Below are 25,940 nucleotides of genomic sequence, written 5' to 3'. Positions count from 1 at the left end.
ACAGCCCGCATCTCACGTTATCGAATCCCCCGCTCGAACTTCCTCATTACCCCACACATCTTCTACCAGCACTTGGTTGTCAGTGTATTTCAATGAATGGGAATGTGGCAACCCCTATGTCGGATCTATCCGCAGATCCCTCTATCGCCTCACTCGAGGGTATAGACGATGTGCGGCCCCAGGCGAGCAGAGTTGGGTGAGTTTCACTATGAAACACCTGCGGGAGATTGATTTTTCCTGAGTATGGTGCATCATACTGACGCCCAATCTGCAAATAGGTCTACTGCATCCTATGACAGTTCTGGGAGGCACCGACGACGAAACCCAAGAGCAAGGCGTCCGGTGAAGGTCGGTCTCTCAATGCCGTTGTGACAGCTTCAGAGAACTGATACCACGGATTAGGAAACACTGGACGCCCGCTCCGAGTATTATACGAGTCAAGATGACGGTACTGCGGAACATCGCATCAACCAGTATGTGATCAAGCAGGAAATCGGACGTGGATCATTCGGAGCTGTCCATCTGGCTGCAGATCAGTTTGGCAATGAATATGTATGAGCATGAACCTGCTTGATATGAGTCTGGTCAGCATGGAAAATGGACTTGCTAACTGTCAGATAAACTATCTGTAAATTCAGGCAGTCAAGGAATTCTCCAAGTCCAGACTAAGGAAACGTGCGCAGTCACATCTGTTGCGAAGACCGCGAGGTCCGATTCGGCCAGGAACAGATTTCAACTCGCCGTTACATCGGCATCCTTCCGGTGACGATAAGGAGATCGGAAAGAATCCTTTATATCTGATCAAAGAGGAAATTGCAATCATGAAGAAACTCAACCATAACAATCTGGTGTCATTGATCGAGGTATTGGACGATCCGACAGAGGACTCATTATATATGGTAATGGAAATGTGCAAGAAGGGTGTTGTCATGAAGGTCGGGCTGGAAGAGAAAGCAGATCCGTATGATGATGAGCAATGTCGATGTTGGTTCCGTGATCTGATCTTGGGAATCGAGTATCTGCATTCGCAGGGCATTGTCCATCGAGACATAAAGCCGGACAACTGTCTGGTGACCAACGACGACCTGCTGAAAGTGGTCGACTTTGGTGTATCAGAGATGTTCGAAAAAGATTCGGACATGTTCACTGGCAAGTCAGCTGGGTCACCAGCATTTCTCCCGCCAGAGCTGTGCGTGGTCAAACATGGCGATGTATCCGGAAGGGCGACGGATATCTGGTCCATGGGGGTAACTCTATATTGTCTGCGATATGGAAGGCTGCCATTTGAGAAGCAGAGCATCTTCGAGCTGTATGATAGTATCAGAGGAGATCCCCTGGTCTACGAAGAAGAGTCAGATGAAGTATTCAAAGATTTGATAAGTCGGATTCTCGAGAAAGATCCAGAGAAACGCATCGACATGTTTGGTTTACGAGTAAGTCAATCGAAATTACACTGCTCGCCAATGCTGACCAGATGCAACAGGAACACCCCTGGGTAACGAAGGATGGAACGGACCCTTTGCTGTCATTTGAGGAGAACACGTCCCAAATCATTGAGCCGCCGACAGAGGAGGAGATGAACTCGGCCATTACAACAAACATGGGACATCTTATGACCGTGGTATGTTACCATTCCTCGCTCTGATAGGATATTCATTAACAAAAGCCCGCAGATGAAAGCTGTCAAAAGATTCAAGCGACTAACAGATCCCACCAAATCACAATCCCCCATTCAAAGTACCTTCGGTGGGAGCATTCTGGGTGGAGATCACGATGCCTACTTGGTCGAGCCACCAATGGAAATGGACCCAGACGAACCCTTTCCGTCAGTGGGAGCGGCTCCACAAACACACGACATCCACGGCTTGCGTGCAGGCGTGCGCAAGGGCTTCGGCCGGCGTCCTTTTGCCGGATTCCGAGACGATTCCGGAGTCCTCGGGTCTAGCGATTCAGCCAGCTTTTCATCCCGGCCGGAGTACAGCCCGAACAGCAGCAAAAGGCCGAGCGGCGTGTTCGAGTCCGAGCGAAAAGACTCCGGGTCCATCCGCAGCTGGGGGTCCCCGGCTCAACCGGATATTGGCCACGAAGCTCAACCCCACTCTCAATCCGCATCACCTCATATTCCCCTCTCGCGAGCAAGCTCGGATAGAACTAAGCGCAGCCTGGAGGGGACAAGAGGGCATGCCCGTGATCCGCTGGAGGAGGAGTTTCCCTACCTCTTCATTGGCCCATCTACATACAACGGCTCCTCGCAGCAGGAATCCATTGATATGCAAACTAGTGACGAACCGGCGTCTATCTTTCAAGAGCCGGAATATTCAATGGATCATTCTGACCAGATGGAGGACGACGAGCCGGTACAGTTCGTTAGTGAATCGCCCGGCGCTGCGGATTTCAATATCTACGAGACAGCGTACAGGAAGGAACTAGACCGCATCAAGGACAACCTGAAGGACCGCGATACCGGCCCGAAGGTGTACCTGACTCGCCTCATTGAGAAAAACAGCGACGAAGTGATGAAACTGGCCAGAGAGAAGGAATTGAATCTTCAAATTGAGAATCAGTTCACCCCTTCTGCTCTGTCGAGAACACCCTCAGGGTTCGGGTCTGCGGTTGATGCGCTGCGCTCGCAGATGCTGCAGAAAAGGCACGCTGAGGAGTCAGTGGAGCGGGGTGGTGGTGCAAGTAAAGATAATGATTCTTCGCAGAACCGCGAGTTTCACCCTCATCCTCCGAAACGCCTGTCGGTTTCATCCCAATCTATACCAGAGCCTGAACCCTCTTCTCTAGAGGCGACGGGTGTGTCGTCTACAGAGGGGAGCGGTGCTTCCAAAGCACAGCTGCAGCGAATTCTTGATCGAGTCCGTGGAAATTCTAGTGGTGCAGAGTGATAGGCTGGGAAGAAGGTGTTGTTTGGATGGCATTGTGTGAAGCTTAGGCTCTTTGTATAGGGATAGCATTTCATTCAAGGCGTCGAAGGAGACAGCTAGTTTTCTTGTCTAATCTTTCCTTTGACCCATACATGGACTGCGAACCTGTTGAATGAAGTTTGAAGAGAGTAAGTACTTCGGCATTTGCCTTGCTGGAACGTATGTGATAGAACGCATATGGCCAGTGGAAACGTAATAAATTCCGGGAATTGCGGTTTATAGCTTGCACAACCAGGTTCCAATGTCGCCAACGACAACCGCTAGGCCAAATTCCCATCCATCCATCCATTTATACATATAGAGCATTGCCATTTCTCATACGAAGTGAAGTAAAAACAGGAAATACACTGTCTGGGTCTGAGACTCAGAACTGAAGTATCCCTTTCCAGCGTATGAACCTGCATATCTTTCTCTTGGTCGATTGTTTTGGCATCAGGGCTCAACAAAGACTATGCAAACTATGTAGGCATACAATGGTGTAAAGATCCAGCTTCAAAATGCTCTATACATTAGCAAACCACGTCTAAGTTACACGGCAATAAAGAATGAAGAATGAGGACCAAAAGTGATATGTGTGAGATTAAATACTCTGAATTCATTATTAACCAGGACAGATAATGTGGGACATCATCCTATAGGAGAGTCAGGATAGAAGAGAAGAAGAGAATAAACAGGAAAGCAAGCCAAAAGTCAAAAGCCAAGATTCAAAACAGGAACCAAAATATCATCAAATATCACAAATATAGTAAGATAAATTACAAGGTAAACAAGCCTTAAACAAGAAAATTGCAAGGCAAGGCTTAAATAACCGCCATCGCCATGTAGTAGCAATAGACATAATGCATCATCATCATCATCAAATGCATAGCACGCTAGACATTGGGCTGGGCTGGAGGGAGAAAGAAAAAAGAAAGATGGAAAGTATAAAAGCGACAGAGTAAAGAAATAAAAGAAAGATGCGAGGCATGGAGGGCATCAATTGGCGTAAACGTCTTGTCTTGTCTTGGGTCGTGGGGCTTGGAGTAGGCTTCACAATATTGAGATTGTGTGTTTGTCTAGAAGACGAATAGGAAGCAGGAGCAGAAGGAATGCAGTGGGAGGACTCGCTTGCTTGAATTGGGGGCGCAATGGCGTGAAGATTCGATCATAGGAAAATCGAATATCAAGTATATGAAAGCCGTTATCTTCATCGAACGTGGGGGAACTCGTTGAACGCATCAATGGATGTATGAAGGTCACTGTCACAGAGAGAGAAGGAAAAGAAAAGCATTTCCCATCCCGTGGTCTGTCTGATCTTAGGTATATAGTACCTAGGTTGGCAGGCACATGGGCATAAAATGAGAGTGTTAGGCATGCATGGAGTGTTGAATTATCGAAGAGGGAAAGTCGGAGGTGTGAAAGAGGGTCGCTTGAAGAGCTTGGAGAAAAACCGCGCACAATAAACACAACACGAGAACGCTGTCTATTGTTCATCAATGGCTTGATCATTCATTCATGGCGCTTGGGCCTCAAAAAACAAAGGCTGAAATCGAAGTCGAAAGTATAATCGAGACTGGGATCAAAATGAAAATGAAAATGACGATATAAAAAAGGAAAATATCAATATCAATGGTCATCGTGGAGGTTTCTCGGCTGGTGTCGTGCTCATTCGTCCTTCCGAGTACGGTCCTAGTGGTTGGTCAGGTCGACTAGTGACCGAGTCGCGCCGACCACTGTCTGGCGGGGAGAACCGATCTGGTGCGAAGCTGTAGGGCCGCTCGGCTGGGTTGCTGAGTCTAGGGAACGCGTCTGGGGGACCTAGTTGCAAGGCGTGTGGTGAAGGGAGGGGATGGCCCATCTCTGTTGGCCGGGGTAGTTCACGCATGTTGGTGCCCATGCCACGGGCTGGCATATCGCGGCGCTCGTCATTTGGCGCGGGACCGGGGCCAGGTGGTGGAACTGCTGAGCGCATGGTTGAAGTGTCATAGAGCATTGCGCTTGGGCCTGGCTTGGGTCCGTGGAATGGTTGAGGAGCCGGCGGGAATGGTGTAGACGATGGGCCGGCCGGGCTGGTCGGCGAAGGAGGAACTTTGAGTCTGCCAGACCCTGACCGTCGAGGGGCTGGGTAAGTTTCACCACGGGCCTCGGCTAGAAGCTTGCGCCGCTCGGTCTCTGCTTTGCTTGGGCGTCCTCGTTTACGGGGTGGTTCGCCGGGGCCGACATCTAGCCTCGGGGAGAGCTGGGCTGATGCGCCGCTTTCGCTGCTGTAGGAGGCGGTGCTGGCTGGTGGCCTTGGCTGGATTGCACGAGGAATTGGCTTGTCGGAAGGATACAATGGCCGCTTGCGCATAGTGCTCGGGTCCATTGGGGCCGGCGGGCCGGTCATATCGGATCGCGGTGGAAACGGAGCCACTGGATGTGTTGGAGGGTGCACAGGCTGCTGAACCATATTGAGATAGGCCGTTTTGCACGAGCTGAGTGAGCGGCCTTGACCGGGGCAGGTGTTAGCGCCATGTTGATATTGATCTGCAAAGCCTTTTTTTTTTTTTTTTTCTCTTTCTCTTTCTTCTTTGGCCGGCAATTGGACGATAATACCTTGAGGAAGGGGAATATGCTCCCAGCTTGGAGTTATCCCATATTCTTTAATCATGCGTACTAGATAGCTGGAAGGGAATCCAGCTTTCTTGAGGATCTCGGTGAGTAGAGTGTACTGGTTGATCAGCATCAAATTCACATCCGGTCAAAGAATCTCCATACCTTGTCCTCCTCGGTCCATGGCCTATCAGATGGATTGGACATATCCAGACCATGGAAGCGGATTATAGCCGGCTTCCCTTTCCCTCCGAAAAGAAAAGAAATATAAAACAAAAAACAAAAACAAAAACAAAGAAAGCCTCCCAGATTATGATCCCGGAAAAAGGACAGCGAACGACAGTCGTCAGGGTCGTGATACACAATTCAGATCAATTGATCCCTCATTTATGTCTGAGAGGAAAAGCGAAGAGAGTGAGAGAGAAAGAATTAAAGAAAGAAAAAAAAATCAATCCAAAGACACGCGCCAGCAGAGAACGAGAGGAGGTCTCTTATGTCCCCATATCCTCCCACGCGGAGACGAAACAAAAGGGATGACAGAGGAAAACGAATGATCTGACAATTGAAGGCTTTCTAGCCAAAGAAAATGAAAAAAGAGCAGTAGAACCAAACTCCATTCAGAAATCCCTTAATTTTTTGGGGGGGATTTTTTCCAGGAAGATTTTCTGGCCAAACGGACTTGAGCAGCCGGGATCGCGCAGGAGACCAGCGTTCGGGAGGGAAGCTGCAGGGACGATGCTTTCTAGTATTACAGTACAGGTTAGAAGAATAATAAAGTACGCATACCAGGTCAATAGAGAGAAAAATGGGCGTTTCAGCCGGGACCAGTTTCATATGTTTTCCAGAAGAGTTTCGAAGAACGAGAAAGGGCAAAATTACCACTAAGAAGACCGGGAAGCGGGGAGACTGGATTTCTGATTCCTCCGAAAGTACAATCGAGGGGTTGAATTGAGTGGGGGCTGCATTTGCATCGAACGGATGGGGAGGTTTTTTTGCTGTAGGTTGTATCGGGTATGTATACGATGTGTATAAGATAGGCTTAGATTCAAGCCGAATTGCATCGTTGGTTCGGGAAACGGTTGGCCCTGGCAGTTCCAGAACCAAGGGACAGTTGAAGCGTTCTTTTTTGTTTTTTTCTTTTTTGGGCCATTTTTAGTGCATGATTTTGGTTTCGTGTCTTTTTCCGGTAAACAGTGGGCTCAAGGTGGGATCAAGGTGGGATCATGGAGCCCAGAGTGGATTTTGATAGGTGAAAACACAGGCCCGGGACGTTGGGACCTGTAAGAGAAAATGATTTTGTTTGAAGCTAGCCTCAGGGGCGGTTAGAGTGGGCGATCGTACAGGAATGAAAAAAAAAAAAAAGGCGCGTCTGTCATGCAGGTGGTTCTGATGAAAATGGGTCAGGACGATTGGCAGAGACGAGCCGAGTGGAGAGGGTGACTCCGCCGAGGTGCAGCCATGAGGTTCAAGTTTGTAAAATACGAGTAATTTGGTCAGGGGGGGCGGATGGGAGATCATGTATGAAGAAGTGAGAAGAGAGAAGAAGAAGAAGAAGAAGTGAAGAGGTGAAGTAGGGATGATATGGAAGTATAGCCTGAGACATATATCAACGATCCAACCGGATAAAATGTATCATTTGATATGTATCACATATTATTTTGTATTATTGTCTTGTTTATTATAATGATTTAGTATAATGATTTATTATAATAATAATACATTATACTGTAAAACGTAAACAATCAATCTCTACAAAGTATACAAGAGTACATGTTTACGCACAGACTCTTCCACGTTGACGAACAACACATGCAGACGCGCTTTTTCCTGCTTTCTCCTCCAATCGATTTCTCTTCCAACTTTCACGGTCTTTTGTACGGAGTACACATGCATTCTTACCTTTCCCCTTTTCAGGTCTTCCGATCACAGTTTGCAATTATATCACTTTCAGACTGCTGACAGCCTTTGAATGCTGATAACCCTGTCACAGGTCACTGTTCCCAGTTCCCGGTCTAAGCGATCATCATGAACACCCACATAATTGTCACGCAATTGGGATCGAGGAAAGACTATTGTCACTCTCCCATTACTCTACCCAGAGTTGTCCATACCTATTCGAGGTATACTCCTATGAGCCTCTGAGGTGGAACCGAGCTCAACCTCCAACAACCACTCTATACCACCACCAGAAGTGAACTCGAGGTGAATCAGGTCTATACAAAGACAAATGAGACTAGGCTCAAGGCGGTGAGAGACGCGAAAATGACAATAGCTTCGATTTCAGTCAAATTAGGAGATTTTTATCAATGAGATTGTTACCTTTACCGCTCTGGCAACCCCCTTGATTCCCGAGGGCATATCCTGGCAGAATCAACCCCGAACTTCGTATTCTGCTTTATTTTCTTCCTTCTCTTCCTCACTCCTTCTCTTCCACATATCTTCCAATCGTAGTCCGTGTCGTCATGTCTGCCCATGACCACGCGGACTCTGAAGAGCCTCCTGTCAAAATGGAGCGGGACTCTCCGGTAAATGGCAATCATTTGAAAAACGGCGACTCGCGTACCTCCTCTCGATCTCCTCTCCCTCCGAAAAAGGAGTCCTCCCCCAACTCCGACGCATCCGATACAATGAAGGAAAACATCGGCGAGATTGTCCTTAAACAGGAACCGGGTCAACCGCCTAAGCTGTCTCGCAGCTCGTCGCAGAAAGTCGCGTCGCGACCTCCGCCGCTGTACACGCACCTGCCAGATAGCACCCAGGATGCGCTCGCCACTTTTGAACAGATTCCCGGCTGCATCTACGCCAACAAATACATGGGATACACCGAACATGCCATGGAATGTGATTGCGCTGAAGAGTGGGGTAAGTTTGGTTTTCGAGTAGCCTCGGTGTCTTCTTGCCCGATTCCCATGGGGACATTCTCTCACTTTGGCATGATTGAACCACCGCGAACATATCACTGATCCACTCTGTAGACCCGAAGATTGGTCAAAATATCGCATGTGGCGAGGATTCAGACTGTATCAACCGCGCGACCAAGATCGAATGTGCGGGCGACTGCGGCTGCGGTGCCGACTGTCAAAACCAGCGGTTCCAAAAAAGACAGTTTGCACCGGTTTCCGTTATCAAAACAGAAAAAAAGGGATTCGGATTGCGCGCGGAAAAGAATCTCGACCCGGGCGAATTGATTTACGAATATGTTGGTGAGGTTGTGGGAGAGCCGCAATTTCGAAAGCGCATGCGACAGTATGATGAGGAGGGCATCAAGCACTTCTATTTTATGTCCTTGAACAAGGGCGAGTTTGTCGATGCGACCAAGCGAGGCAACCTGGGACGATTCTGCAATCACTCGTGCAATCCTAACTGTTATGTTGACAAATGGGTCGTGGGCGAGAAGTTACGTATGGGAATCTTCGCTGAACGCGCGGTTCAGGCCGGCGAGGAGCTGGTTTTCAATTACAATGTTGACCGATACGGTGCCGACCCCCAGCCCTGCTATTGTGGGGAGCCGATGTGCACAGGATTTATCGGCGGGCGCACTCAAACTGAGCGTGCGACCAAGCTGTCGAATGCAACTATCGAGGCCCTTGGCATTGACGAGGCCGATGGCTGGGATACCGTGGTGGCGAAACGCCCAAAGAAGAAGAAGATGGAAGAGGACGACGAGGAGTATGTGGACAGTGTGCAGCCCCGGTCGCTGGATGAGGATGGTGTGACCAAGGTCATGGCGGCTCTTGTGCAGTGCCAGGAGAAGTGGATCGCGGTCAAACTGCTAGGCCGTATCCAGCGTTGTAACGACGAACGCGTTCGCAATCGCGTGGTCAGAATGCACGGATACCAGATCCTGAACTCCCAGCTCGCTCAATGGAAAGAAGACCAGAACGTGGTTTTGCAGATCCTGAACATCCTCGACGGGTTCCCGCGACTCACCCGGAACAAGATCCAGGACTCCAAGATTGAGACGAACATCCGGCCGTTGACGACCTGTGATGATGAGCGCGTCGCGAAGAAAGCAGCCGCCCTTCTCGAGAGCTGGGCTGGTCTGGAAGTCGCCTATCGAATCCCGCGTATGAAACGCGGCAAGGACGCGAAGCAAGCAATCAACCAGTTTGAGCGCCGTGAAACTGGACAAGGGCAGCGCCAGCGATCTCTTACTCGCTCTCCATCTCCTGTGTACGATGCTCCTCGTGGACCAGCGCAGCAACGGAGAGAGCGAGGTCCTCAGCGGCCCAGACAACCCAACCGTCGTGGTCCTCGGCCATTGCCTGAGGGATGGTATACTGCGGAGGCGGAGGGCCGCGTTTACTACTACTCTGCATCGGGCAAAACAACGTGGGAGCGGCCAACTTTGCCTGCTACTCCTGCTACTCCTGCGCCGGGTCAGCCCGCCAAAAACCAACAGAATTTGGCATTGCAAAGTATCATTGACGGGATTATGAACACCCAGGAGGACACACCCTCCGAGCACCGAACTGATACACCCGTGACTCCCCAGCCTGCCACTGATCAATCGGAGAGAAGACACAAAGATGGAGAGAAATGGAGGAAGCTTCCGTTGGAGAAGCAGAAGAGAATTTACGAGAACACTGTGAGTATTCACACAGAACACAGGATATAACTGGACTAACATAGCACAGCTTTTCCCACATATCAAGCCCGTGGTGGACCAGTACAAACACAAGATCCCTGACCATCATCTGAAACGATTTGCTAAGGAGGTAAGATCACAGACGCTCACTTTCGATTCTTTTTCTGATGAGATGTGATCATGCTGACACTCCCCATTAATAGACTGCGAAGAAGCTCGTTGAAAGCGATTACAAAAATAATCGTGTCAAGGATCCCACCGCGAAGATATCCACGAAGCACCAGCAAACCGTCAAAAATTACTGCAAGACCTTCTTCCGCAAGGCTGCAGCCAAATATGTGAATCGCGAGAAGCTTGAGGGCAAGAAGTCCCAGGACGCCACCCCGAACCCCGGAAACGAGGTTCACAGCACAGGTGACGATGAAGCCGTCGCGGGTGCACCTGCGAGTTCTCCCCTGGAAGACGATGAGGCCGCGTCCCTCAAACGCAAGCGAAACGGAACCCTGCATGTTGACGGTGCTGAGGACGGATCCGCCTCTCCCTCCAAACGACAGAAATCCACACCTCCACCGCCTCCTCCTCCGCCCCCTCCAGCGGATCTTCCCGAAGATGATGTCGATGGTGACACCAGCATGGGAAACACTGGAGACGACCCTTCCCCTCCGAAAGACGACTCTGGCGCTGGAGTCGATGTCAACATGGAGATAGAAGCGGAGAATGAACCACAAACGGAGCAACCTCAAATCAGTATCGAGGGACAGGTGTAGGCAACTCCAGCGGTTGTTGTCTTATTTTGTGCTTGTGCATCAATACCCAAAAGCGAGTAAAAAAAGCGAGAGAATCGAAAAGAACGGAGAGAGGGATTGAAACTGATATCTCAACAGCCTGCATTACTTTTGCTTCTAACTTGTTCTTTTTGTGCCATTTTTATCTTTTTTTTTTTGCTTTCTATTGCTTTCTATGCTGTCGACAATACCCCCGAGCCCATGTGCCACTATCATAGTTTGCATCAATTCAGCCTGTCTTGAGCTGTAAGCTTCATGCTTTTTAGGAGATCTATAACATACAGATGAATTCTAAAGCTATATAAGAAGACTAAGACCATCTCGATCGATATTCTCAAGTGTCAACATCTATATCTCGATTAATTTTTTTAAAAATCTTTGATACTTCACATTCCATCCATCATGCATAATTCATTCGAGTATATGCAAGCATAGGCATTACAGACTCCCAAAGAAAGACCCATCAGACCGAACAGAGCAGAGAACACAGAAGCCGAACAGGCCAAAAAAAAAAAAAGAGGAATACCAGTACTTTCAATCAAAAATCATTCCAGCGTGAAAATAAGAACAGGACCATGTACCGTAAAGAGCTCACCAGAAAGTGCAATCTAAAAGACAACAACTCTAGTAGAAACTCTCCACAATACTATCCTTATTAACACCAGCCCCGGCGGCACCGCCAGGCGCCATCTCGCCAAGTCTGAACACAGACTCAATAACGCTCAGCTCGGTGGCGGTGGTGTCCAGTCCGGTGATGGCGAGCCAGTCGTTGACGACCATGCCGGCGCCAACGACGGGAGAGCCGCGGTTCACACTGCCTGCCACGAGGGGAACTTGCAGGAGCGAAGAGAGCTCGTCCTGGTCGCGGATTGAGGTCTTGGGGTGCACGATTCCACCTTGGTTCGAGAGGGCCATGTACGAGCCTGTGAGGACGTTGTCGGCTACTGTTTGACGGAAGACTTCTACACCGAGGACATCGGCGATGCTGGGGGAAGGAGATATGTCAGTTTTGGAAGAGAAAAAAAATGCAACGAAGAAAGATTGGGGTGGAATGGAATGGTGGGATCAGGTTTCAGGGCGTTGTGAACCCTAGATTGTTACTCACATCTCCTCGGTCTCACGCTCCAGATCGGGGTGCACGATTGCAACGTGATCGTTGCAACAAATAACATTGCCGAGCGCGGAGAGGCGCTCTTCTATGCGTTGGATTTTGACTTCGGCTGGAAGCGTGTTGCGCAGGTGTTGCAATTCTTGGTCTGTGGTGGTTGTGGGGACGAGGAGACCTTTGCGGTTACTGAGGGCGAGATATTAGAATTTGTGTTTTCTTGATAAATGTTTCCTTCCTGCCAGAAAAGGCAGCAAAGGCTGTTCGTTTTGAACTGGCTATCCGACTCACCCGACGATTAGACGACCGACAATGCGGGTTCCGGCGATGGTTGCGTGGCAGATGGGAATGACATCTTGGAGTTCGGATTCGAAGACACTGCATTTGAGTGTTAGTTGGGGTAGTTCATGGGTGTATTGGGGTAGAGGTTAGAGATTTGAGATTTGAAATGGCACGACATTGGCCGTGGTATGCCTTAGCACCCACCATTCCTATCAATGCCAGTCCCAAGTCCCAAGCCTGCTCCCTTATGAATGTCTGAATAACACACCTGTAGAAGTTCTCCGAAGCACCAACCGCAACGATAGCGTAGGCATTTGTCAGGCAAGAGAAAACGCCGACCCTAAATGGAAACCGTCAACCCGAGCCCCAAACGCTCTTAGACGTTCTTTGCTTGTAGTATCTTACTCGTTCGAGTTCTCGAATTGCGCGCGAACAGCCATAATGGTTAGAGTATCAGAAGATGTTGCAAAGAGCAGAGTGGGAAAAAGTGTGCGGTGTGGAGCGGGGTAGCGAAAAGGAGCTAGCAGATGCAGCGACAGAAACAGAATCTGTCAAGAATTAAAAAATCAAGAATTGTCTAGGATTTGCAGAATGAAGCCGAGAGATAAATAAATTGGCAGAGACGTGCGATCCAACTGAAAAAAGACCAAAAGCTCGGGCCAATCAGAGTTTCGCCTGAGTTTGCCCCGCCGGAGCCGCAGAGGCGAGGTTGGTGGGTTGATACAATGTACTGGTACTTTATTTATTATGGTGTACAGTATGGTAGAATAAGTACTGCTACCTCCTTTCTACTGACTCATTGTGTCTCATCCTGACGATGATTCATTCGACTTCATTCTACTTCATTTGATGTTTATTATTTTATTCTTTATTCTACATATCAGTCATAGCCATACACAGCCACATCTTGGCTAGAACATGGCTGATGCTACAACATGTCAACCCTACTATCTAACTAGTTATGCCTTTATACTTACTTCCCTTTCAAGAACACTATATAATGCTCCCTCTCTGTTAAACTTCAAACTCCTTTCTTCGTTGATAGGTCTAGCTCAATTTCAGCGTCGTCGTCATTGGAACCGTGATACTATAAAGGAATTGGAATCAAAGAAGCAAAAATAGATCAGATTGAAGAGCATTCGAGTAATATACCCAATAAGAAACCGATGCAGCAGTCAGATTCGTTTGGAGTAGCTTTCGAACCCGCCTCTGCACAAACGCAGCATAAGATGCTGGTACGAGTCATTCGAAAGAGATCCCCAACATCAGCATCCTGATGTCTGGGCAAAGGTCTGCCCAATCCGATTGTGGATTCGCGACGACAACTTGAGCGGTCTTCTTTTTCTGGGTGAATATTCCACCAGAGATCTTGGGCAAGATGGACAACTCTGTCGAGTGACATCCTTGAGGCCGCACTGGTTGCATCCGAAACGGGCTTCATCATTGTAGATGACCATGTCTAAGATGAAATCAGCAAGATCCGTGCTGCGAATCTTCAAGACCGATCCCCAGCTGACAGCGGCGTACGACCTGCGCCCTATTGGTAAGAACCTTCGGGCACGATTCGCCTAATGGCGCGTGGAGTGCAGATTTGCAAGCGTGATCACGGCCAATGGGCCCTTCAGCCGTGGCTTCGGGGGCGGATAATTATAGTCCCTATCCAAGGTACCACAGAGCCCAGTAGAGCCTCAATGTTGGAATGGATGAGTAGAGTATATTTGGGGATATTCCCATTCGGGGTCTGCTGAAGGCTCTAATAGAGTTAGAGCATTCGTGTGTACCTAAGAGCAGTCACATCAATTAGCATCATCTTGCATCTCGGTAAAGGAAAAGGATAACTGACAGATCATATGCTCCCTCAAACAGCTCGTTCAAGTAATCATCTCCATTTCCAATGCACGAGCATGAATAATGCATAAGCAATGATAATCACATTCACCATCGCGATTAAGGATGTTGATTCGCTTTGCAAGCTCTTTCGAGTCAGAACCAGGTTGATCCGTGGTGTTATCCCTAACGAACGTCAGGATTTGCCGGAAACGTACTCGAAGCAAATCGATCTCAATGGCAGAGAGTCTAGACTGCCGTGCCTGTTCATCATGAAGCAAGCCGGAGGTTAATTGACGACTACTTGCTTTCTTTTTTCCGTTTTCCGTTTTCCGTTCTCTTTTTCCCTCCCTTCCGGTTCTCTCATGGAAGTCATGGCTCATGGGTATTCCATATCGAAATTGCCATATCTATGAGTGACTGCTTTTCAAGTCGAACCTCGGTCTCTCTGGTATTTTGGGGGATCGTCGGACAATAGTTATAGTAAAAGGGTATTGTGAGTGGGTATTGGAGACTGTGAGTTTCTCACCAGTCTTTTCGATCACACAGGATTGGGTGACATGGGGATGTTGAACATTGGAGTCCATTCCCAGGTCTCGATTTTGCTCTGGGGCTTTCTGCGATTGAGTTTCACAGCAATGGCCATGTTGGCTTTGCGTCTGGCGGAATCTACCCACACTCTCTCCTTTAACTTGTGGGATATGAGTTCATGGTTGAATAGAGTGGGGGAGCCCATCGTGGACGAATCCTGTCTTTGATGGGTCAGCTTCGTCTTAGGGGTGGGTTGGGTGGTGTTTATATAGGGCTGCAGGGCTGCAGAGTGGCAGAAGACAATTAGGATACTGGTTTTATACTTTCAAAAGCGGTCTGCAGGAGGAACATCAGACGAGGATGAGCCCAAGGAATTTCGGGATTTGGGCTCAGTCTTTTGTTGCATACTCCAAAAGACTTGAAAGCCACAGCAACACGCCAGTGTGGGTTGGGAGCAAAGTCGGCACAGGCTCTAGGAGGCAGTTCACGTGTGCCAACATCTGGGTATGGTATACCGGCACGCTTGTGGTGAAGGTGGTGAATTTCAGGTTCAATGAGCGAGAAATAGGAAGTAGGAGCGGGTGACCGTCTTCGTTTCTCTGCACCGAAGAGTAGTTGTTGGCCACCATTTCCCGAAGTTGTTGTAGGTGAGCGACTCGCTCATGCAGCGCGAGGTCATGCTCTTCGACAGTGGATGCAAGTGAGTTTGCATGCTCTTTTGCTACCTTGTAGCTTTCAACAGCACGACGAGTCTCGGGTGGAGATGGGGGTGCTCATTGCGTGCATCCGCTCACGAACATGCCGAACGTGTACGGAAGTCTCACGACTTGTTATGCATGATGCCTTGGCTCTGGCGATGGCAGAGTTGATGCCAGCTAGCAGCTTCTTAGTCATCTTGACATCTTCCGGGGACTCAGACTGATCCATCGGTGCACTGTGATGTTCCCGGCATCGTGTCTCATCGCCTGTCCAGTGGTTTGTTGTGCCATCTACAACGGCGCAGATGGCTACTTCCCAGTTCAACAGGGGAAATATGTGAAGGAGGTGAAGGAGGTGAAGGAGGTGAAGGAGGTGAAGGAGGTGAAGGAGGTGAAAGAGGTGAAAGAGGTGAAAGAGGTGAAAGAGGTGAAAGAGGTGAAAGAGGTGAAAGAGGTGAGAAGAGACAGAAGACGAGACGGGGGATGTGGCAGAATGATAGAGGTTCCCTGTCGAAAGTTGGTTCTGGCGTCTTCTCTTATTAGGGCTTCCCTCAGATGACTATTTCTTGGTTTCATTTGAATATCTCTCACTTCTCACTTAGCAACGGTGCTTTGTATTCTATCTCCTGTGGCTTCGTTCCACCGTTGCTTAAAGTCTATGAACTTGCTACTCACAAGGTGAACACCGAATTGGAGACTCAGAGGTATGAAGGCAATGTTCACATCATAACAAACACCGCAAACGTAAGTTTGGATCGTTTTATCACTGAAGGATGCTAACTTGTGGAAACAGCTGCTCATCGAGCAAGTTCAAGAGGAGATGCTTACTTTCAACTTGAATCTGATTTGTTTTGATATTCACATACATATCCCATCACGTACTATCTCCACACTACATCCTACCGCACCACAGAAATCAATTCAAATGAGAAAAATCTATTCATTCTGATGCCCTCCCCCCCTATCCCCACTCAGGAGGGAGGGCATCGTAACTAAACATACAAAAAAAGAATTGGTATCAACTGCGGGGAACGCTACACAAACATCTTGGTACAAGCCGGCGGGTCTAGTACCCGCGCGGCGGGGGCGGGGGCGGGGGGTGCGATCCGGGCGGCGGCGGCGGCGGCGGAAAGTACAGGGAGGGCGCGTGGCCCTGGGGCATGTAGCCCGGCAGGGGCAGACGCGCAAAGTTTGAGCCCGGGGGTGGGGGCAGCTGCGGCGGCCCGTTCATTGCGAACGGGTCCGGCAGGCCCAGCCCCAACCCCAGCTGCTGGCGGGCGGGGAGAAGGCGCCGCGGCTGCTGGGTTGGGGTGGGCCGTGGGAGAATGAAGGACCGCGGGTCTGTTGGCCCGTGGCCGTGGAGGGAGGAGGGAGGGTGGGCGTGGGTGGGTTGGGGGAGGAGAGCACGGTGGTGGGTGCCGGGCTCGGTTCGCATCATTGGAAGATGTTGGTGCACGGGCTCGGTCAGAGCTGCATCTGCCAGAATGGAAAGTGCCCGTGGGTGCACGGGGAAATCTGCGGTACCATCGTAGCCGACGACCTTGCCGCTCGCCTCTTGCTCGTGGATGTAAGTGGCTGCATGAAGCATGCTGCCGAAGGCATCCTTGGCGCACATTCGCAGAGCGTCTTCGTCGGTGATTTCTGTTGGTGCGATCTCCTCGTTCAAGCGGCCCATCCGTACTCTCTGGACGAATTCCTCCCATCCCTCCTCCGCTGCCACAAAGTCAACTGCCCCCTCCGGGTCTCGAACTGCTTCTGCTGCAAATCCACGCTCTACCTGCCTTACCGCCGTCTCGCCGTCTCGGAAGAGGAATTGCTTCACGGATTCGTCTGAATCCGATGTGTCGTACTGGAGACTGATTAGCTGCGTATTCGTTTTTGGAAGTCTTCAGAGTACTTACCTCGGTGTGTTCATCATCCTCAGCCACCCTGCGGCCTTGGATCAGGGCCATCATCTTGCCCATAAGCATCGTAAGCATCTCTTCTTGAACTTGCTCAATGAGCAGCTGTTTCCACAAGTTAGAATCCTTCAGTGGTAAGACGGCTCCAAACTTACGTTTGCAGTATTTTTTATGGTGTGAACATCACCCTCATATTTCTGAGTCTGCAACTCGGTGTTCACCTTGTATTCGTTGTTCAATCTCTCAATTGCCTTGCGTTCGTACTCATCCAGATCCCGCTGGACTTGTTCGAATTCAGGACAATCCTTGTGCGCATTTTTATCGCGAGCAAGCCTGTGCATAGTCTGATCGGCCATGAAACTCAACGCAATATGCTGCGCCTGGCCAACCTTCTTGAAGAGCACAGACAATTCCTCCTGGCGAGTTTTTGTCGGCATTGATTCTGGAGTAGGCGATGGGGTGGGACCACGCCAATTTTCGGTGACGTCCCAGATCTCGTCTTCGATTTTCTTGCCGCGTTTGATAATGGTGGCCGCCTTGGCACGGCCACGTCCTCGACCACCTCGAGGCTTGGTAACTGCTGTAGGTCGAATTGGGCCGACAAATCCACCGCGGCTTCCGCGACCACGGCCCCGGCCACGTCCTCGACCTCGGCCGCCACGGGCTCCTCGACCTCCACGGCCTCCCCGAATAGTAGGGTGATAAGCAGGGGGGTCGAATTCTTCCGAAGGAATAGGGATGTCCTCGGGAGAGGTTTCATTTTGAGTATCAAGCTCTGTGCCATTTTGGAAGTGGCTCTCTGGAGTCTCTTCGAATTCAGTCTCACCAATTCGCAGCTTTTTGTTCATAGAATCCTCGGAATCAACATCCGGGTTTTCATTTTGCAGTTCGAGTGACTTTCGCTTGCGCGCAAGTCGGGGTGAAGATACCGCACTGAATGACGCTTCGTCAATCTGGGAAATCTTGGGACTTTGACCAACGGGAGTGTCCTCGGTCTTTGCTTTGGTTGCCTCGGAGATATCGTTCATGTTATTGTTCATTTCGTCAACCATGGCATCAGCAGGGTCGATTTGATTAGCTCCAGGTGACACGGGGGCTGAAGCAACCATGCGAGGTTCAGGAGATTGAGAGATTTTTTGAAATGGAGGTTCGGACTTGAATTCCTCATCATAGTGGTGAGAGTCCATGTCATCATCTGGCTCGGTGATTTGATTATCAACGGCCTTGGTTGGTGAGACATCTTCTTCAAAGGAGCCATCTCCATCCGGCTTCAGTCTTGCTGACTGCCGGGTGGTCCGTGAAGACTCAGGAACAGTCCGAGGATGCCGGGGACGCCGAGTGCGAGGAGTCTCTGGGTTTTGTGAGACGGCACTGGTTTCATTTTCATTTTCCCCATCAAGGGCATCAGAAGCGGCATGTTTAATTAGTTTGAGTGAGGAAATTTTTAATTTGATGATGTGCGAGCGAACTTCTGGTCTGCTCGGTGATTCATTGGAAGGAAGATGACCAGGAAGACTGGCGCGGCCACGGCCGCGACCACGTCCTCGGCCTCGACCTCTTCCACGAGTAGTAGTGGGAATTGGAATGGTATCTATACATGAGGTCAGAGATTGGACCGATAGCGCAACCCTAGATGAGCTTACCTGCGGTGCGCCCAGATCGCGTAGAAATACTAGGAGTTCTGGCAGCAGGCTGTGCAGCCGCGCGATTTTTCCTTCTTCCCACCATCGCTGTTGGTCTGGAGAAAATCAGTTTTTTGAACGGGGAAAATTGATCCAGTAGCAGCAAGGGGGGGGAAGCGGGAAATCAGGGTGATGGGGGAAAATTGAACAGTAGGTCAAATGTCGGATACATCAACGATGGAATAGAATCGAGTTCAATAACAGTACAGTGGCTTCACAAAGGGGGAGATAGTAGAAAAAGGGAAAAAAAAGTACAAGTCGCGTTGCCAAATGCAGAATGCAGAGAGGAAACGTCACTGTTGGTAGTGGGAAAAAAGGCTTGGCAATAAAAGCGCGAAGTAGAGACGATACACGCGATCAAAAGATCAGAAGATCAAGAAGATCAAAAGGTCCAAAAGATTCAAAGGTCCGAAAGGTCCCAAGAACCTCAAGGCCAAGATCAAGGAGACAGGTTTTTTGGTCAAACAGGACAGGGAAAACAAGGCTGAAGGAGATTGTAAGGGGGATAGAAGGAAAACCATTCGAGATTTAAATAACTTACCAAAGCGATGGATCTGGGAAAAAGATGCGAAGTAAAAAGAGAAAAGCAGAGATCTACTGCAGGATTTGACCGGGTGGATGGGGAAAACGGGGCCAAGTAAAAAAAAAACGGGGGGAAGAGAGAGAACAGGGTGTAGAAACTGTAGAAACAGAACTGAAGGGGTAGAAGTTAAAAGAACAGGATATGGGGAATATGAGTAAGAAAGACAGTTGAAAATAGAAAGGTTGAAAAGTAAGAAGATGAGAGGAAGATGAGAAGAGAAAAAAAAGAGTCGAGTAGAAAGAAGAAAGGGAAAAGGTCAAAACAAGTTGATTATGGGAGCTGAACCTTGGATCTTCTCGTGTATAACAATACTGTCTGGATAACAATAACACCCGTTTTCATATTCTCGATTCACTTCTATTCTATTAGAGATTACATTGTCCTTATTCCTACTTGGTCCATTGGTCCATTGGTCTATTGGTCTATGTCTATTGAGATCGGTGACTTTTCCGCTTCGGCTGAGGCTCGGGATAGAGCCCCAATAGCAAAGACACGTACATTCAGTACATTATACATTCAACTTTGAATAGACTATACAATATATTCACCCTATAGCTTCTGCCTGGGAACAATAGAGTGTCTAGTAACATCATGTACGTGTATCTCCGACCCCCAGCCACTTCCGGCACACGGGGAAGTATTTGGCCTACCCCGTAAAAGGATTCTACGGAGTACATGTCTAGGCAGTGTGCTAATATTGTCTATATTTGGGGCTTTATTGTCTTCGTAGATATACATATTCATCCATATTCATATTCTATATACTATTCTATCTTCTATCTTCTATATCCCTTTCCTCTACAGAAAAAAATATACGGACCCACTCTAGGCTAAGAGTCGGTGACAGCAACGCATGCGGATGACTCGCAATGTACTCTATACGAAGTATTCTTAATGCTACTATTGGCTCTAATAATTATTATGGTTTCCAGTTGGATTATACTATGGAGTATTTTCAATAGAGAATGTGTCTCTTCCTCCAAGGTGCTCTAGTCCACGTCATCCCTAGCTACCAAGACAATCACATATATTACGCTGTTTGCCACACTCCAGGGCTGTCTAGTATTTAATATGGGAAGTTAATTCAGTAGAGAGTAAAAAGAGACTTCCAGGTATCATCCAATACAAAGGCGCAACTATAAAATACGAATGGTGATTTGAAGCCACATTTGCTACTCAACTACTCGAATATATACTTTCACCAGTTCAGTATATGCAATCACAATTCATTTCAAAAATATCCAATTATACCACCCGTCCATTCCCTATGTACACAAATATATCCAGAGATCCATCCATCATATACAAAAAAGCAAAAAGCAAAAGGCCAAAGAAAAAAAAAAAAAACATTGCAAGTCATGCAGATCACGATGTACCGAGGTAGATCAATCACTTTTCATAAGGGGATTCGTTCAAGTCATATCTCTTCTCAGAATGCGAGTGCGCAAAGCCACGAGTCGGATTCGGCCTCGGGCGGAAGGCCTCATCTGACTCCGACCCAGGCAACGGGGAGGGCGTACGCATGGCCTGCTCGCGGAGAGAACGGGCAGATCTCATGCGCGTGATCGTCCCCACCGTGATGGTCTGTCCCGCGCTCGGCGAGGCTTTGACCATTGTCCCTGGGGCAAAGGTTGGAGATGGGCAGGGGCTTGTTGAGCGGAAGAGAGGGTGGATGTTATTCTCGCCGAATGGGTTGTATTCCCACGTTGAGCTGTTTGAGCTGGACTGTGTTGGGGAGTCGACCCGGATTGTTGACGCTGTTGGCGAGGGCATTGGTGGGTGTACTAAACTGTCTAAGGAGAGTGCGGTTGGTGGATTGCGGCGTAGGCTGGGCATGCTGCGGATGCTGTGGGGGCCTCGGAGGAGGGGGCGAGTGTCCCGGTCTGGGAGGGTGTCTGGCATTGTGTCCCGTGTTGGGGATGGGCTTGGTGAGCTGTGGGTTGAGGAATTTGTGTCGATAGAGGCGTGCTTTTCTTCCTTTGTGCTTGAAGGACAGAGTGTTGCGTCTGAATAGCGGCTGGACCGCCGAGGGAATTTGCGAAGTGAGGATCTTTTGGGTTCGAATAGCTCAGACAAGTCGCATACTCGAGGGGGAGACGGGAGGAAATTAGGGCTTTGCGGGATATCCTTGAGCTCTTGGGAGTTGAACTCTTGGGAGTAGGCACGCGGCCATTCAAGATTGGATTTCTCCTGGGCTAGTGTCATCGCGAGGAATCCACAGTACAAGCCTTGTGCGAACACTGATAGTGCACAGAAAACAGATCGAACCACAAAGACTGAGGCTTGAGGACTCATTGCCATTGCTCCGGCAGATGCAGCAGCAGCAATGAGTAGATATCCGCCGGCAAAACAGATATATTGTCGGCGGCCGGTTTGGATGTTTTGGTGGTGCAGCAGACCGAGGGCAATCAAAGCCATGCAGCTCACTGCACTTAGGATAGTCGAGGCCACATCGGGGGAGGCTTTCGAGGTTGCATAGCAGATACCATTAAGAATGGTGACAATGAAAGTTACGAGCAAGGAGGCTGCCGCCAGTGAGTAAGATAGGTAAGACATGGCGATGGTAAAAAAGAGAGAACGAATTGGCAAAAGAATGGCCTGGAAGTATATCAAAAGAGAGTAAGAGAGTGGATATGTCAAATGTTGGCAGACTGCCAATCCAAGACGTTTACCAATGCACGCAATGAGTGTAAGGAATCTGCAGACTCCATGAGAGGGAAATATGTCTGTATTTATGAGTTGGGCATGCGTAGACGCACAAGAGGGTTCGCAACACGGGACGGGGCGATGCGGATCTCAGCGTGGCTCAAAAGTATATCGACCGGGGAAGCAGTCAGTCTCAACCTGTCAATTTCCTTTTCCAAAGAGATCGGTATGATCCATCATTCCAGCATGATGGTTAGACTTTCTAGATAAGAATCGGCTTGACAAGGATTATGTCGATTGGCTGTGGCAGAGATATCCCGCTGGAGATGCATCATGTATGTGGATATTGGCAATTGTCGTATTTCCAGCCATTGAGGCGAAGCCATAGCGCCTAATTCTGGGGTAGGGCCCTGCCAGGCCAGACCCGTCATGCAGAGTATGAATCCGATAGTTTGGTCAATCTCACTAACAATGGCACTATTTAATCTGATCCATCAGTCTTGTGGACAACATCGCCCGGTCGAGGTGGCGGATCCTCTCTTCGATCTCAATAGTGCGGGCCGGATGTGACGTATCTCTCTCCCTTGCGAGAGAAAATCTCCGCGCTTCCCTGGATCTCGGTTGGACCAGACTGAGCTAAGTATAGTGTGAGTTTAAGCAAATTCAAAATTGTACTTTGTAGATTCTATAGATCCATACTCGGTAGTCAGAGAGGCACAGACGGCATATCATGACCTGTCGTGCAGGAATGGAGTATACAGGTTGGATTGTCTACCTGTGATTCGGTGTCTTTCCGGAAGAAGCTTGCCGCATGCAATTGATAGTATTTGTCAAGTTTAATTAATAGATTTTGCGCGTTTTGTGGATTTTTCATATGTATCCTTTTTCGGTGTGGGTACAATATGTGCAATGTACAACGTCCGTGCTACCTACTTGAGAGGCAATAGTGGCGCATAATACTGTGTTATATAGGAGTTCAAACTGCCGAGAATTCGTTCTTGAAAAGCCTCCAATGTCATTGGAACCAAGTTGGGACACAGATCTACATCTCCAACCTATTGACTCTCGATGTCTGCCTGGGATGTTGTCATCGAGGTGGCCAACAGGCGACCAGCTTGGAATCAAATGGGGTAGACCTGAATTATTCTATGTGCATATGTGCACCACATGAAGAGAGAGCTGTGCACAAAAAGAACAATAATAGCCTGTTAAGATCAACAGATCCTTTGAAAAAAAAAAAAAGTTGCCCTAGGAAGTTGTCATGGTCAAGTAGTTGAGTAGTGGAAGTAAATCCGAAGGCGGTCACCGCACTCGTTTGCTATCATCGTCACTCTGAATGCTCCCCTCCTACTTTCTTTTCCCTCTCTTCGACTTTTCTTCGACTTCATCGCTGAGAGGATCCTTTGCATCAACTACTCTCCCTTTCACCTATCTCAATTCGTCATCTTTTCTCCCTGTCCCTTTTCTCCCTGGTTTTACCCAAAAGCGGCAAAATGAAGCTCACTTTCAAGGTACGAAAACTTGCTCTCGAGGTCCTCACTTGTCACAGACTGCTGACAATCATCGATCACAGGATCTGAAGCAGGAGAAGTTCGTCATCGATGTCGAACCTTCTGAGACTGTACGTTTGTCCCCTTAGCCATAACTAGTCAGCGTCATCGAGTGCGGGGCTCATCTGTTTAGGTTCGCGAGGTCAAGGTCAAAATCGCCCAAGAGAAAGGCGAATATGAGGCAGAGCGCATGAAGGTCATCTACTCTGGTTCGTATTTCCCCCTTGATAGACGGACTCTCCTTCCGCGGGGCCATGGCTAACCCTCGCTTTTTTCCCTCTCTTTGTAGGAAAGATCCTTCAGGATGATAAGACAGTCGAATCTTACAACATCCAAGAGAAGGATTTCCTAGTGTGCTTGCCTGGAAAGGTATGGGATAAACCTTGTCTCTGATTTCCGTGATGACCGAGCCAAAACTGACCGATTGATGCTCAGCAACCCAAGCCCGCTGCGTCCACCGTTTCCTCCCAAGTTCCCTCGACCCCGGCTGCCCGAGCTCCTGTGTCAACACCCGCTGCTCCCCCCGCTCCTCATGCTGCCGCTGCTCCTCCCCCTTCTGCCGCCCCCGCGACCCCGTCTCCGGCAGGTGCGGCTCCTCCCTCGAGCGGTCCCGCCTTCGGAGATCCTTCCGCTCTCACCATGGGCTCTGCCGCTGAGGGAGCAGTTGTCCAGATGGAGGCAATGGGATTCGCACGCACCGATATCGACCGTGCCATGCGCGCCGCATTCTACAACCCTGACCGTGCTATCGAGTACCTTCTGACCGTAAGCTTTTGTTGGAAGGTATACCTTGGATATTTGCTAATGATCACGACAGGGTATTCCCGATAACATCCAGGAACAGCAACAACAACAGCGACAAGCCTCAGAGCCAGCCCCTACCGACGATGCTCCTGCTGCTCCTTCCGGTGGTGATGAGCCTCACCTCAACCTCTTCGAAGCTGCCGCTCAGGCCGGTGGTGAAGGTGGTGGCCGACCTCGCGGTGCTGCTGGTGCCGGCGCCGGTGCCGGTGCCGGTGCCGCTGGTGGTGAGGCTCTCGGTAGCCTGGAGTTCCTCCGCAGCAACCCCCATTTCCAACAGCTTCGTCAGCTTGTTCAACAGCAGCCCCACATGCTCGAGCCCATCCTGCAACAGGTCGCCGCTGGGAATCCCCAGATTGCGTCAATCATCGGACAGAACTCCGATCAATTCCTGCAGCTTCTGGGCGAGGAACTCGAGGACGAGGAGGGTGCTCTGCCACCTGGCGCGCAAGCCATTTCGGTTACCGAAGAAGAGCGCGATGCCATTGAGCGTGTATGTTGGAAACTCCTCTCTATCTCATGGTTTTTATAACTAACCCACAACCAGCTGTGCCGTCTGGGCTTCCCCCGCGACTCCGTCATCCAGGCGTACTTCGCCTGCGACAAGAACGAGGAGCTCGCCGCCAACTTCCTCTTCGACCAGCCGGACGAGGATGAGCAGTAAAGAATTATATGTTCTCTCTCGACTTCTTTTCTTCCTTCTCTACTTTTCCCCCTCTAACGTTATGTTCTATGATGAATACCAAGCATGCTGCTGTTTGAATTGATTCCCATCTCTCCTCACCCCGGATCCCTTCCCATGAATATGACTCAGTACTCAGCTTGGCGTCTCTGAGTTTCTGCTTGCTGAGTGTGTACTTGGCTTCTTTGCACCCCGCTGTTACCTCTCCCCAAAACGCCTGTTGTGTATCTACCTTAATGGGCAAAATGGGACCTGTTCGCTGCAGATAGAGTATGTGAGTAGTTGTGTAAGACTGTAGTGGGGAATAAGTGACGATCTTCGATCTGGTCATCTGTCATATTGTGATTTTCATTGGTGGTCATGCGTATTTTTTTATGCAGGTAGAAAGATGTACAGATGACCTGCGAATGGTTGGAATGTATTATATCCGCATGACTGAGGAAGTCTATATCCTCCCCAAGGTCCCACTTGGCACTTGGAACCGCGAGGACCGCCCAAGTCAGAATAATATATCCCCACACAGCATTTATTATGTCGTGCCCCGGCCGGGAGGCCGAGTTGATGTATATGGCCCTTATCGCTCCTTCTCAGGTTGTCTTTTCAGGTGTCTTTTGAGATGTCTTTTCCCTCGTGATAGATCCGTAGATATTCGAACCGGCTAGTGGTGCCCCAGACCACAACCCAGCTGACCAGCCTAGACAGGAATAAAAAAGTCAATGAATAAATTGAACATAGTACTAATTACATGTACATAGGTAGAGGTAAGTACAAGTAGACT

General features: G+C 49.3%; 10 protein-coding genes across 10 annotated transcripts; 4 read left to right on the top strand and 6 right to left on the bottom strand.

The window, feature by feature from the left end:
- Positions 1 to 92: 92 nt before the first annotated feature.
- On the top strand, positions 93 to 2,891 carry N7471_010888 (serine/threonine-protein kinase; the record flags this gene model as incomplete). Its single annotated transcript, XM_057283607.1, has 6 exons — positions 93 to 196; positions 279 to 348; positions 403 to 552; positions 639 to 1,433; positions 1,484 to 1,621; positions 1,674 to 2,891. The coding sequence occupies 6 exons, from the start codon at positions 93 to 95 to the stop codon at positions 2,889 to 2,891; spliced, it is 2,475 nt and encodes an 824-aa protein (XP_057129873.1).
- Positions 2,892 to 4,542: 1,651 nt separating this feature from the next.
- On the bottom strand, positions 4,543 to 5,744 carry N7471_010887 (putative AT DNA binding protein; the record flags this gene model as incomplete). Its single annotated transcript, XM_057283606.1, has 3 exons — positions 5,667 to 5,744; positions 5,505 to 5,619; positions 4,543 to 5,396 (listed from the first exon to the last, which is right to left on the bottom strand). The coding sequence occupies exons 1-3, from the start codon at positions 5,706 to 5,708 to the stop codon at positions 4,543 to 4,545; spliced, it is 1,011 nt and encodes a 336-aa protein (XP_057129872.1). The 5' UTR covers positions 5,709 to 5,744.
- Positions 5,745 to 7,963: 2,219 nt separating this feature from the next.
- On the top strand, positions 7,964 to 10,856 carry set2 (SET and WW domain protein; the record flags this gene model as incomplete). Its single annotated transcript, XM_057283605.1, has 4 exons — positions 7,964 to 8,363; positions 8,477 to 10,089; positions 10,139 to 10,219; positions 10,293 to 10,856. 4 exons carry the CDS (start codon positions 7,964 to 7,966, stop codon positions 10,854 to 10,856), a joined length of 2,658 nt encoding a protein of 885 aa, XP_057129871.1.
- Positions 10,857 to 11,498: 642 nt separating this feature from the next.
- Positions 11,499 to 12,701, bottom strand: N7471_010885 (translation initiation factor 6; the record flags this gene model as incomplete). Its single annotated transcript, XM_057283604.1, has 5 exons — positions 11,499 to 11,859; positions 11,980 to 12,168; positions 12,271 to 12,357; positions 12,530 to 12,601; positions 12,667 to 12,701. The coding sequence occupies 5 exons, from the start codon at positions 12,699 to 12,701 to the stop codon at positions 11,499 to 11,501; spliced, it is 744 nt and encodes a 247-aa protein (XP_057129870.1).
- A 1,928-nt stretch (positions 12,702 to 14,629) lies between these two features.
- N7471_010884 (uncharacterized protein) lies at positions 14,630 to 14,824 on the bottom strand (the record flags this gene model as incomplete). The annotated part of the gene is made up of 1 exon (XM_057283603.1): positions 14,630 to 14,824. One exon carries the CDS (start codon positions 14,822 to 14,824, stop codon positions 14,630 to 14,632), a length of 195 nt encoding a protein of 64 aa, XP_057129869.1.
- A 184-nt stretch (positions 14,825 to 15,008) lies between these two features.
- On the bottom strand, positions 15,009 to 15,546 carry N7471_010883 (uncharacterized protein; the record flags this gene model as incomplete). Its single annotated transcript, XM_057283602.1, has 2 exons — positions 15,009 to 15,371; positions 15,418 to 15,546. The coding sequence occupies 2 exons, from the start codon at positions 15,544 to 15,546 to the stop codon at positions 15,009 to 15,011; spliced, it is 492 nt and encodes a 163-aa protein (XP_057129868.1).
- Positions 15,547 to 15,558: 12 nt separating this feature from the next.
- On the top strand, positions 15,559 to 16,266 carry N7471_010882 (uncharacterized protein; the record flags this gene model as incomplete). The annotated part of the gene is made up of 3 exons (XM_057283601.1): positions 15,559 to 15,771; positions 15,996 to 16,061; positions 16,111 to 16,266. The coding sequence occupies 3 exons, from the start codon at positions 15,559 to 15,561 to the stop codon at positions 16,264 to 16,266; spliced, it is 435 nt and encodes a 144-aa protein (XP_057129867.1).
- Positions 16,267 to 16,383: 117 nt separating this feature from the next.
- N7471_010881 (uncharacterized protein) lies at positions 16,384 to 18,946 on the bottom strand (the record flags this gene model as incomplete). The annotated part of the gene is made up of 4 exons (XM_057283600.1): positions 16,384 to 17,166; positions 17,219 to 17,323; positions 17,374 to 18,809; positions 18,862 to 18,946. 4 exons carry the CDS (start codon positions 18,944 to 18,946, stop codon positions 16,384 to 16,386), a joined length of 2,409 nt encoding a protein of 802 aa, XP_057129866.1.
- Positions 18,947 to 20,872: 1,926 nt separating this feature from the next.
- Positions 20,873 to 22,039, bottom strand: N7471_010880 (uncharacterized protein; the record flags this gene model as incomplete). The annotated part of the gene is made up of 1 exon (XM_057283599.1): positions 20,873 to 22,039. One exon carries the CDS (start codon positions 22,037 to 22,039, stop codon positions 20,873 to 20,875), a length of 1,167 nt encoding a protein of 388 aa, XP_057129865.1.
- A 1,434-nt stretch (positions 22,040 to 23,473) lies between these two features.
- Positions 23,474 to 25,421, top strand: N7471_010879 (putative UV excision repair protein (RadW)). Its single transcript, XM_057283598.1, has 7 exons — positions 23,474 to 23,640; positions 23,703 to 23,750; positions 23,813 to 23,888; positions 23,969 to 24,048; positions 24,115 to 24,444; positions 24,497 to 24,973; positions 25,028 to 25,421. The coding sequence occupies exons 1-7, from the start codon at positions 23,623 to 23,625 to the stop codon at positions 25,142 to 25,144; spliced, it is 1,146 nt and encodes a 381-aa protein (XP_057129864.1). The 5' UTR covers positions 23,474 to 23,622; the 3' UTR covers positions 25,145 to 25,421.
- The last annotated feature ends 519 nt before the right edge of the window (positions 25,422 to 25,940 follow it).

This window comes from Penicillium samsonianum, assembly GCF_028829775.1.
Source record: "Penicillium samsonianum strain IBT 33392 chromosome Unknown utg000007l_segment0_segment0, whole genome shotgun sequence".
Taxonomy (NCBI): Eukaryota; Fungi; Ascomycota; class Eurotiomycetes; order Eurotiales; family Aspergillaceae; genus Penicillium; species Penicillium samsonianum.
The sequence above is the reverse complement of the archived record's forward strand: the minus strand, read 5'-3'. Positions and strand labels throughout refer to the sequence as shown.